This window comes from Cyprinodon variegatus, unplaced genomic scaffold (assembly GCF_000732505.1).
Source record: "Cyprinodon variegatus isolate N-32 unplaced genomic scaffold, C_variegatus-1.0 Scaffold831, whole genome shotgun sequence".
NCBI lineage: Eukaryota > Metazoa > Chordata > Actinopteri > Cyprinodontiformes > Cyprinodontidae > Cyprinodon > Cyprinodon variegatus.
This window is the reverse complement of record NW_015151284.1, coordinates 80,185-93,280: the sequence shown is the minus strand read 5'-3', so window position 1 is coordinate 93,280 and position 13,096 is coordinate 80,185. Positions and strand designations below refer to the sequence as shown.

At 39.3% G+C, this 13,096-nt stretch overlaps 1 protein-coding gene across 1 annotated transcript in view; it reads right to left on the bottom strand.

The window, feature by feature from the left end:
- Window positions 1-2,580: 2,580 nt before the first annotated feature.
- LOC107099028 (transmembrane protein 88-like) overlaps window positions 2,581-13,096 on the bottom strand; it is a 13,604-nt gene continuing 3,088 nt past the window's right edge. Inside the window, exons 2-3 of the mRNA XM_015396955.1 lie at window positions 8,616-9,017; window positions 2,581-3,439 (exon numbers count right to left, since the gene is read on the bottom strand). Of these exons, the coding sequence (XP_015252441.1) occupies window positions 3,152-3,439; window positions 8,616-9,011 (684 nt within the window). The 5' untranslated portion in view covers window positions 9,012-9,017 and the 3' untranslated portion in view covers window positions 2,581-3,151. The remainder of the gene's footprint in view (window positions 3,440-8,615; window positions 9,018-13,096) is intronic.

Sequence of the window (13,096 nt, the reverse complement as noted above, 5' to 3'; positions counted from 1 at the left end):
AGATAGATAGATAGATAGATAGATAGATAGATAGATAGATAGATAGATAGATAGATAGATAGATAGATAGATAGATAGATAGATATTATTGGTCTTATTAGATATCAATGCTTTTATAAGAGCCCTATTTATGCTGGTTTTATTGATTAAAGTATCTCTGGAAAAATGTATTTAAAAAAAAAAAAAGTGACAGAAAAAAACCATTAGAGATCCTTAGATCCTAAACCATAGAAGTCAACGTTGGTGCGACACATCTTCAAATGTCCACCAGAGGGCGCCAATTTACACCTAACAGGTTTCCGTCAGTTTATGAGCAATGGTTATTTATTAGTTTCTCTATAATAAATGAGAGTATGACTCTGTAGACGTAATTAGCCTCATTGGGGAGAATTTAAATATGATGTTTATTTGAAGAACAATAACAGATAGAAAAATGTCAGCAATCTACTCCCGACTTTCCTTCAACTTGTAAATATAGAGAAACCTATATGTTCCTATCAGCATAAGACAGGTTGTCAGGATTTGAAATAAAAACAACATCAATTGTAATAACTGAAAAATCATCAAACAGAAAGCTAACACAGATTTTTGAAGGCATTTAATTGATAATAATACAAATTCACCGACAGAACTAACATAAATCTCCTGGGCCTTTCTTGCACTGATCTCTATTTATTCACTGGATGGCTGATAGCCCGAAAAAACAAAGTCACATTTTCGCCATCTTGGTACTCCCCACTTTCAAGGAGTCACACAATAAAAATGCCTATTTGTAATGTACTTACCATAACTATGTAATCAATACATGTATGTTACATGTACATCATCAATTTAGCACGTTTGGCACATCATCAGATAGTGGGTGTGTAATATTCTTAATATGTGACTACAGCATTATTATGCTTCACTGACAGACTCATTTTATTGTGATGGATTTGCATAAATTGTTATACATGATTTATAGACTGCATGGACTTCATACTGGATATGCAATCTGATGTGCCTTTTTGTTTTATCATGAATCACATAAATCTACTGATGCAATGAAACAGCAAGTGTGTGTCAAAGTGAGAAATGTATCTTTGTTTTGTAGCGCACGTATTGTTTACATTCCGACCGGTCTAACTAGGGAGTACCAATATGGCGACTGGTGACTTCACAACCCCGTGTACCACCAAGGGCCTATCAGCAACCAGTGATTTCTTCATGCTGCTTTAAGGGTTTTTAGATATAAGAAAGACATAAACATGCACATGTTCTCTACTCGTCTGTTCCTGTTTGGCTGTGACACCATCTTGGAGAGATGAATATCAGCTGTGCTGCTACCATCAACATCTTTGTTTATCGTTGTTGGAGATCAGCCTGTTTTTCCAGTGTAGTCCTGTTTCTCTGACTGTGACTGGCTGGATATTCTCTCTTCATCCTCTGGCATGGGAGCTGGCTCGGTGCCCGTCTGCCTGGCTGTGGGTTTCCTGGATGAGGCCGCCTTTTACAGTTGCCTTCTGTATCTCTGCTTCTGTCTCCTTCAACCCCAGTCGGCCTCAGCAGATGGCCGCTCACACTGACTCTGGTTTGGCTGGAGGTTTCTTCCTGCTAAAAGGGAGTTTTTCCTCTCCACTGTCGCTACAAGTGTGTGAATTGGCACCATAGAAATAAACTGAATTGAATTGAATTGAAATACTAATGTGCAGCCTTTTCTTCCAGCTCATGTGGAGGGGTTTCACTTTAATCTTGGTTGCTGTTGTGATTCTGGTTTTTACCACTTGAGGGAGGCAACAGCTTCGGATTATTTACTAATTAAACTTTAAACTAGTTCCTTATTAATTCATATTTGGAACAGCTATGTCATTGTCAGACATTTCCAAGCTGCATGTAATCAGATTCTTCTTTGTCTTGTTCTCTGTCATGCTGGAGAACAAACCTCCTAAATTGTCCCTGAATTATTAGACACATTTTTTTAAATAAACATTTGAATACTGATTTTAACCTAGAAACCCTTATACCTGCCTGCTGCCCTTTGTGAGAAAGCTTTCCTCTGTCAACGTCACCCCTTATTTGAATTTAGTGAAGTTTTTTTTTTTTTTTTTTTTATAGATATCTTAAATTTTATTAATTACTGTTTATTTCTTTCCTGCAGCCAATATGACATACTTTAAGCTTTCCACAGGAAAGATCCTCACATCCAGTTGCTTAACATTCATAACAAGCAGCTCCTGCCTCTATTTAAGCTGCTTGTTCCCAGTCATCAGTGCGAAATTATTCGAGGCTTAAGTGAGAGTTCTCTAGCATACCTGTTGTTGTTCTGATTGCCTGATCCTGACCAGTTCTGCGCTCTGACCTTTGAGTCTGCCTGTTCCTGTTTCGGATTTGCTTGCCTGACCTGTCTTCGGATTCCTGCTGGTTTCTGCCAGCGGACTGAACCTGGATCTGCCTCCTGACTGCGACTTGGATTTCCCTGCGGTACCTCTTCGGATCTCTGATCTTCTAGTCTGGACTCCTGTTAACCTCTTCTTTTTATCCAACAAAAGCATTTCATTAAGTCAGCAACACACACCGGTTAAAAGACAAACAACTCGGGAAAAATCCAAGAACTTTATTTATATAAAAAAAAAGGAAATGATGCAAGCAAAGTTCACAGTGGTAAACAATAAACTTCACTTCACAGGAACAAGTTTTCCTTGACAATATAAATGTGATAGGAAACAAATATGCTCTGTGTCATCACACAGTTCTATTTTCAGATTTCCTCTTCCTGCGATTTATTCAGGAAAGTTGAGACGGCTGCATGTCCGGCTAATATGGCGGTTTGAGATTCAATCAGACGCACATTTTTAAAGCTTTTACTTTTAATCTAATCTACTGTAACAGACAGGATTTGTTACTAAGATTCACTAAGTTAAGCTTTTAATAAATGTAAATAGTCAAAGTGAAGAAGCTCCAGTTCCAGATCAATAGAAACAGTGAAGTATCTTCCACACACACATGCACACCTGATTGACCTGCATTACCATTCATCATATAATCTCTGTGTTACCTTAGCTTGGTTTCTCTTCATGTTTCTGTTTCATTTTTTTCTCCTCTCTCTCTCTGCTTCCCTTTTATGTTTTATCTTCTTCATCTCCATCTTTTTCTCACCATTCCTCTCCCCCTCTCACACCCAGACCTTTCCCTTCCCTCCGCTCTCGCCTCCATCTCTGCCGCCGGAGCAGCAGCCGGTGCCCAGGCCACGGTGCTGGCTGGGCGGCAGGTTCTTGTACACGGCCCTGCTGTATGGGATGAAACACAGGCCCAGCTGGAGGTGTCGGGCTAGGCGGCAGTACGCAGCCAGCGCCAGAACCAGCAGAGGAGTGACCAGGAGGAAGCCCACCACCAGCAGAGCCACGCAGCCTCCGTCGGTGAGCAGGTCCGAGCAGTATGGGGTCGTTCCATGGGGACGAACCTGCAGAGGTGAGATCAGGAAGGCGGCGGTGAGGTCAAAGGTTGGGCCACAGCTACTGTGCAAACATTTCAAAGCATCTTCCGTTTCTTTGCTTTAGACATTTTTTTTATCTCCTTAAGATTTATTAGTCTATCAGACTGTATTTGTTCTTCAGTAGTTTTTATAGATTCAGCAAAATATATATGTTACAACCTGCTCTAAACAAAGTGTCTAAATCTTCAATTTGAAATGTGTTTTTTTGCAAGTTTGGATAAAACAATTAATAAATAATGAAACTTCTGATGTTTTATTACTGCATATTAAGACGGCATTAGGTCAGGAATCGTTAGGTAGTTTAGGTAAAGAGGATATTTTAACCACCAAGTAGCAACGGCTGTGAAAGTAGTAGATAAGAGTTTATAACGGTGTAAGGAAGCCCTTTGAGAAGTTTTTGTCCTTCCCATCGATGCAAAAGATGTTAGCTTTTAGCAAGATGTATGCGGATGTAGGCGTCTGCCATTAAGGGATTTCATCCCAGTGCTTTATAAATAGTAATACGCATTTTAGTGTTGTAGGCTAAGTCTAAGTCTAAGTGGTCATCAGAAAGCTCTGATTTGTCTGCTTAATTTACCAGATTTATTGGGCTGATGCTGGAAATATGGCCAAAAAATGTGTTTTTATTTAAAAAAAAGCAGCAATACAAACCGAAATACTGAAGTTTGTAATGGCTTAATGAGAATTTACAACGATAAAAGCTTCCGATAAAAGCTTCTTAACTTCCTAACTAGTTGAACTTCAACACAAGATTTTGTATAATCTCCACAGTAGAGGCCTGAAGAAAACAGTCTTAATGTTTATTTAGTCTGCAGCCTGATTTTTAATGAGAATAGGTGTCAAATGTATTATAATTGGTTATCATCATTTGTAAAAACATCGGGAGCAGCTTTTAATGCAAGAAGTACCATGTGCTATGCTCTGCAGACAGATACAAGGAAATTAGATGCGTGCAGTTTCATTTTAGCACGCTTTGGGCTACTGTTACTAAAAAACCTGAATGTAACAAAGTTAGTGTATTTTACCTTTATTTGAGCAAGTAAGACAATTTGCCAATGGAATAAGATGGTTTATATATAAAAGAAGATAAATATTTCAAAAGCTTTATAGATATTTTATTTTAAGGGAATATGCTCATTCCATTGGCTGATTATCTTAATGACCAGCTTTAATTAAAGAGAAATTGATTTAATTAAATACATTTTTACCTGTTTTTAGATTGTTTTAAATACTTCCCAGCAGAAACCTTTTTATAAATATGCATTGATTCTACCTGTATTAACAGAGGGTCTTATTCCTAAAACAATATAAAATGCAAAAAAAATAAATAAATAATAAAATAACTCCATAAAAATAACGCTTTATGTGGAAATGATCAACTAAATATTCCAAAACTGTTTCTTTTATTGGTGTTAATGGTGGTTTCATAGTTTTAATTTAATGCAGTGATCCTTTTTGCAAATTTTAACAGATTTAACAAAACTTTAAAGCTGTTTAAACTGGGGATGAATCTGTCATCAGGGCACTATTATTTTATATTGGTAAACTCCACTACAGCCCTTCAGTACTGGAGCCTTTTTTTCTTGATTCATTGCTTAGGATTGACTGGGTAACAGTTTATAAAACAGCAACATTATTAATTAGAACATGGTAAAAACAGCTAAAGTCAGAAGAAGATCTTTGATAGACTAAAAACTATAAGCCAAGACCACGCTGAATGATCCCATCAAAGTAAATGTGCTTGGAATGAAAATATAAATAAATGAGGGTTGTCTGGAGACCTTTGCACAGCATTTTGTATAGCAGAGGAGGTCGCAGATAAAAGCAGGAGATGACGCAGTCTGCATGGTATGTACAAGGTGCAGACAGGCACTGGTTTCTCTAAAATAAAATGCTAACATGTATCAGCATAGTCCTAACAATATATACAATCCTTTTCCCTAAAAAACAATTAACTTGGTTTAAACTTTATGAGTGTTGATTTCAGTCGTTGTTTTCCTGAACTTTCGACAGCACATGCTGTATGTTAAAGCCTGGTGGGAGAGCCATAATGGAGGGAGTGGGTGACGGGGTGAAGGATCGTGATTTGAATGTGGGAGGAACTGAGAGACAGATGGCCTGAATCATCCCTATCGGCCTTCCAGAGACCAATGGTTGAGTGTCTAAACAAGGTGCAGAGAGTAGAAACAGTTTGTAGACACTCGGGAGCGCAGTTTAAAAACATCTGTCGTAATTAAAATAATTTTTTCCAGTGTTTCATCGTCATTACACTGTCACAACTGCAGAGCAACGGAATGAACTCTCTGCATTTATATGCATGTTTGATTTTCATGCATATAAATATATACGCTCTATGCCCTAACCACTAGGCCTACACTACCCAAAAAGTGAAATGAGGAAAAAAATGTAATCATGAAGCTTTTTCCTTTTAAATGACATGAAGTTATAAAACAAATACAAGCACACAAAGATCAGATATTATCCAAATCAAGGAATAGGCGCAGATTTACAATTTAAAATTTGTAGCTGGAGCAGCTCATGTTCTCTATAGTGGGCCAATCTGTAGACTTGATTTGAATTTTGCTAACTTGTGTGGGCTTCTCCATTGCAGGCAGAGGGTTAAAATGTCTTAGATCGATTCCAAATGCTGCATTTCTATTCACATGGGAAGATAGCAGAGTAGGGCGAACGGGGAATCATCAGGCTGCAAAAACAAAACAAATCCATGTGGGACAAAGCTGGAATGTTAGGAGCGGTCGAATCAACATGTTTTTAAGGAAAAGATCAAACTTTTTAAGTACTTAACATTAGATTGGATATTTGATTGCAGAATTGATGAATAAAAAGCTTTTCTATACATCATTTCAGCACCGTCACTGGAAAAAGCTAATAACACCCCATTATTTTAAAAAGATGGAGACATGCATGCAGGGGAAGATTAACATTTGTCTTAAATGTTTCCCACTACCTAAGTATTTATCATTTAAAAATGATTTGTTTGAATTATTTGTGAATGTCATTGATTCATGTGCTGCAGAAATAGCTTCTCTAAGTTGTTTTTGATGTTGTACTTCCCTTCTGGAGTTTTGTTAACATGCCGTTGAATGCTACAGAGTGATAAAAGATCCTACGTTTACAATGGTGCTCACTCTGATAATGTTTAATCAATGAGGAGGGGAGATTAGCTGCTGGCATTTACAATGGCTCCTATGGAAGCAGCAGTGGTCTATGAAGCTTTCACACACAATCAATTGTTTTTTAAGTCCCCAATCTGTTGTGATTTTTTGTCTGGATTTGGGATAAAAAAAAATTTTTTATTATTGATAAAAAGCAAGTCCTTTTAATGTTGTTATTTTTGTCATAACTTGAAACTTGTTAACTTTATTTAAACAACAGTATCTGAACAGCAAAAGTAAAATATTGTGAGTTTTTTTTTTTTGCCTCTGGTTCAGTTTGAGTCATAGGATTTTCATTTCTTTTGATTTGTCTCATTCTTTTTAGCATGCCAAAGGCTGGTTAATCCGCCTCTAATCTGCTGTCACATGAGGTCTTTTTGTCAGAGAACATGAGAACGGCTCAACGACTTAAGAAGAAAATAGCAGTTTCCTGAAGAAAACCAGCTACCTTGGAGAAAGTTTTTATCCAATCAAGGATGGTTATGAGGGACATGTGTTGCCCTTTTTTTAATAAGCTGTAGTTATATATCTCATTAATGCATCGATACAAATCATACATGGTGTCACATAATATTTGGAATCCCTTAGAAACTAACAAGAAGTATGTCTTTAGACTCCTTACCACCCTCTGGGGGAGCTTCAGATCTCTCTGATTATAAGATCTCTTATCAGAGATGGAGCCAAACTCAACCCTCCGCCTCAAGGAAAACTCTATCCAACCTCTGGATCAAAGTTATGAGATCAGCCCTTTTAGATGTATCATAAAGGGATGCCCAAACCCCCTCCCTTGGAGTCTCTCTTTTTATAATGTAATCCCAGTATAAATCAGGCTGTCCTTTGAATATATCAGAGGATTGTTTAAAAACATTAATGAACAAACAGCATGTGCGGTTGTTTACAACAGTGTTATAAAATCTCACAAAGCTTTAACATCTCACAGAGCTCTGAATAATTCATGATCTGAACTAGAAATAGTATGGAGCAGCTGCAAGTTTACCGAGAAATAAGCCTGGCAATCCAAGGTGCAAGTCAGTCTGGTTAGACTCAAACTATCCAGTCCAAAACTATTGGACCAATCAGAGCATAGGAGGTGAGAGTTTACCCTTGTACCAGAATGAACCTTTTCTGTAACCATAACAGTCAGGATTGCAGCCACAATGTTTTAATGATGCCCTTTATTATGTCCAAAGGAGTTGGATGCAACAACTGGCTGCAGATTCAGTTGGTTCTAAACCAGCCATGTCCAAAGTCGGTCCTCAGGGTCTGTTGTCCTGCAGGTTTTAGAGGTATCCCTGCTTCCGTACAGCTGGTTTCCACTGATAGCTGATTAACAGGCTTGTGCTGAACTGCAATGATCAGCCGTGCTGAAGCTGAGAAACAAGGTAAACCTGTAGGACAGCGGCCTGTGAGGACTGATATTGAACATGCCTGTTTTATCCAGGTTTCCCCGAATCTGCTAGCTCTGTCCTGGTCTCACCTTTAAAATCTCTATTAGCTCCTTTCCAGACTTTTGACGCTGTAAATACAAGGTAGGTCAGTTTGGCTGATGTGGCAACCAAGAAAATTGCCACCCTTGTAAAAAGTAACAGGATGGTCCAGAGGAGCATTAACAAGTAGCCAAGAATCCCAGGAGATGCAGAAATCTTGATCTTCGAGCAAAATAATCTGGCTACAGGGCAACTTTTTGTTTTGGTCTGTACAAATCTGACATAAACCATTTTATGGCATTATGGCATAAACTATTAGTATGGCCATCTCTTCCACAAAATAGGATGGGTCAGTTATTAAGCCAGGTGTTCTAAGCATAGTGGACCAAAGCCAATATTCTTTTAAGCCCGTTTGTCAAATTAAATTCTCAAATATATTTTAATAAAAGATAGGAATCCATAAAAGTTAACCCAGTGAATTAAACCAAAAAGTCTAAATCCTTCAGCCCTCTCTCCCATCCATCCCCCACCATGTCTTACCGTAGAGTGACACAGGAAGCCGAACACTACCATTACTATGGCTGGGGTCAGGATGGTGCCAAACACCACGGCGGCGAGGCAGGCATTGATGGCAGCGATCACCAGGTTCTGGGCGGTCACCAGGACAGAGCAGGCCCAGCAGTCAAGGGACCCACGTAGCTCCAGCGGAGCCTCAGTACCTCCAGCTCCATTCTCAGCAGCAGAATAGGGAGGAGGTATGACCACACGCGAGGGGGTTTCTCTCCCTCCGCCCACAGCCATGGTGGAGGCCATGGAATTGGAATGGTGAAGATGCTGCTGGTGGTTAGACTGGTGGTGGAGGTGAGGCGGTAGCTCCTCAGAAAGATCCAAAGCTTGATGGTGGGCCCCCTTCTCAAGAGTGCTGCTTAGACTCATTGCGAACTGTAAAGAAAAAAAAAATGTTTACCCATCTTTTCTTTCTAAAGGTTCTTTGACTTTGGGTTCATGAAGAGGGTATCTTCAAGGAAGCATCAAAATCTGCCTTGGAGGTGATTAGCATCATCAAGCTGATTGGCCAAAAGGAAACTGGTCCATAATTGCTGTTTGTAGCTTGTTTAATAAAGAGATGAAGGCTAACTTACATCAAAGTTTGTGTATGTTTTGGTTTTCTGCATGTGTAATTGTTCTAAGTTCAAACACAAGCTCTAGCCTTACGGTGCAAATGAATGACCCTTTCACTTTTTTAACATCTTGACATGTTACAAAAAAAGACTTTGGTGAATTGTAATGCATAACTGTTAGAGTTTGTTTTGCAGTAAAAATAAGAAAAGTCAACAATTACACTCTTTGCGTTTATACCTATGAATAAAATCTGTGCAATTAATTTTTTTGCAAAAGCCACCTGAGTAGTAAAACTGCCCACATAAAGTACAATTTGATTTGGGTGTAACTCCAACTATGAAGAGATTCATCTGAGAACATTAGGGAAAAAAAATATATTTAGACTGAGGGACACAGTAGACCAGTCAAGGATGATAATGTAAAGTTTTTATAACTATATGAAAATGATCACAAGCCATATCTCATAAAAAATTTTCAAGTTATTGTTTTATGATGGAACGAGCCAAGATAGTTGGACAGAGTGGTGAAACACGCATCAGTGCAGCTGCTACTATTATGCGGACGTTGCACTGGTCTGATGTCTTGAATGGAGGGCTAAGTGAATACGGCAAAACTCTCGATTTATCAGTCTACATTTCTACCCTCAACCATGGTTATTAAATCTGGATCATGAACGAACGAACGAGATCCTGGATACAAGCGGCTGAAAGAAGCTCTCTCTGCAGGATGGCTGAGCTCTCCCTTAGAGATAGGATGAGGTGCTCAGTCATCTGGTAGAAGCTTAGAGTAGAGCTGCTTCTCCTCCATATTGAGAGGAGTCAGCTGAAGTTGCTTGGACATCTTTGTCAGATGCCGCTGGACACCTCCCTCTGGAGCTGTTCCAGGCACATCCCAGGGGGAGAAGGCACAGGGGACGACCCAGGGAACGCTGGCTTCCCCCAGCAGAGCTGGAGGAGGCAGACATGGGCAATGTGGAGTCAACAAGACATCTCCATGTCATATATTTAATCTACCCAGCCAATTAACCAGGTGAGTCCAATCTGCACAGGTTAATTCACGGTGAAGATTGGACTCACCTGCTTTAGTGGTTTGGTGGAACAAATACATGACATGGAGATGACTTGTTGACTCCACATTGCCCATGTCTGGGAGGAGGTGTCTGGGGAGAGGGAAGATCGGATTCTCTGCTGAGGCTGCTGCCTCCACGGCCCGGTCCAAGATGAAGCGGAAGAAAAACCGGAGGCCTATGCCAACTAGTAGGAGAAAAGATCCATAGATCAGGTTGGAGGGTCTGCAAATGGAACATTTCAATAGATTGGTTTATGTAAGGCATATGCATGATTTAGAATGGCCTTAAACCAATTAAGAGTTACTGGTAAGCTTCTTCACAGATGTTCTCCATACATTCTTAATGAGTTTCAGCTAGTTTGGAAAGAAGAATTTTCAGAAATGTTTTCTGCAGGACTGGTAAAGACCTGGTCCATGGGTCTCGCAGCTGTAATCACAGCTGAAGTTGGCTCTTCAATGTCAGGACAGTATGAATGCATTGATATCCATGTACCTTTGTCATGCTTGTTCCTGTTTATTCAGTACTGAGAAAGAGACCCAACAAATTGCATTACAGAATAAAGTTGAAAAACCCTCTCTAAAAAAAATTCCATTGTTTCCATGGCCTCTAAAGATGTATGATGAATTTTGGCCCTTAGATAAAAAGATATATAATCTATAAGAAGAGGCATTGTAAGCAGAAAGTTATATATAAATAAAACAATTCAAATATTGCGAAAATGTTTAATATTTTTGTAACAAATTTCATAATATGAAACATATATAGATCCATTACTCATACATATTGCACCTCTTGGAATTTGGATGATTCTGGCAGCTATTCAAACTTTGATGACTCAGAAAAAAAGAACATTACATAACTTTGAAAAAAACTAAATTGTTTTCATTTTATAAATGCAATGTAATGGGTATATTATGGCCTACAGAATCATTGGAAAAGCTGCTGTCTTAACAGTAGTCCACTAGATTGTTACTGACACCCTCCACAAGTAGAGTATCAGTAACAGGTTGGTAAAATTAATGCTCAAGAAGCTGTTTCTTCACAGAGTGCTGTAACCATGCATATTCATCAGAGGTTGAGGTGAAGGAAAAGGTTTGGTATTAAAAGGTGCACCTATATCAGCGATAATCACGGCCTTCAGATGATTGACAACCAAAATCCAATCAAAAGGGGAGATCTGTGCAAGGCATAGAAAAACACCTTCCTCCTTGAAAACTCCATAGTTTTTACAGTTAAGCCGGGCGTACACTGTGCGATTTTTTTCAATCATTGCACACATCTGCTGCTCACACAGTACTAATAAAAGCAGGGTTTAGTTGTACAGTGTGAGCTCACAGCTCACGATTTATGTTCGGCCCGACGCTCTCATGCGATCTACCTGTGCACAATGCACGACTAAAAACCACGCCGGACTCAGCTTCGCAGTGAGATGGAGCTGCTCTGCAAAGCCAAACAAATAGAAAGAAGATATTAAGCTCACTATAGTGAACTGTGCTGCCTAGGAAATTTTTACAATTTTGTGCTGAGGGTCCTAGAAAGAAAGGGCGACGACGTATTTGGAAAAAGGACGTGGGCGTGGCTGCTGCAGTCCATCAATCTTGCAGATGGAGCTGCATTTCACTCATTGCATCTCTGCCATGCTGCTGTGTTTACATCTGAGAGGAGGAATAAAAAGAACAACTTTGCAAATGCGCCCTCAGTGATTTGCCCAGGACGGTCGGGAGAAAATCAAACATGTTTGATATTCTCCCGACCTCACGGTTCCTGATCGGGTGGTGGTCGTGAGAGGCTGATCGCCGCTCGTAACCCCCTGTACACTACACGACACATGACGCACGATCAGGCTGAAAGTCGGGCCAATCGGAAAATCCTTCCACGACTCGAATATCGCACAGTGTACGCTGGGCTTTAGTGGTGACTTGGTATGTCAACAGCTGGTGTTTGTGTTTTGGGGTTTTCTGAAGTCTAGAGTCCATAGAGCCATTTAAAGCACTGTTTCCATCTGCTAACCTTTTTGGGGAAGCATTTTTTCTTTCTTTTCTATCTTTATACATCATTTTATTCTACTAACTGGGGGTTTATCATACCTCAACATTTCCAGAGGCCGTTCACCTTGCCGCACTGATGCAGTAATTCATGCAAAACGAGCCTCGACCAACTAGTGAGTGCTTTAAAGTCCTTCCACTGGCTCCCTGTAGCTCAGACAATAGAATTTAAAATCCTTCTATTAGTCTATAAATCACTGATTGGATCAACGTTCAACCTCCCAGACCACACAGATCTTTTAGTCTAAGCCTACTCTGTACACCCAGATCTAGAACCAAACATGGAGAAGCAGCATTAAGTTCCTATTCTCCACTTATCTGGAACAAACTTTTAGAAGACTTTTAAAGTGCTGCAAGCCTGAATTCTTTTAAGAAAACAATGGGTTTGGCTGTTGAAATTAAACTATTAACTGATATATTATTAGTTTAAGATTTTGGTCCAATTGTTTTATTTGCTATACTGCATGCTTTTATGTGTTTTTATCTTCAGTTACTTTTTCTTCTATTTCACTGTTGCATTCATGTAAAGCATTTCAAATGCACTTGTGAGGGATTGCTGCGGGGTATAGTATAATACAAAAGTACACCCGGAATAAATATTCTGTATCCCTGAGTTTAACAAAACAGTTGGGTGTAATACGTAGAGGTCAGAGCAGGGAGAGTTTTTCTTGTCACTTGAATCGGATTCTACCCACTACAGAGAGATACAATGGAAGATACAAGGGAGACCTGTGTTTCATTGCTATTTCAAATAACAATTCAGTGTTATTACATACTAGGGAAAC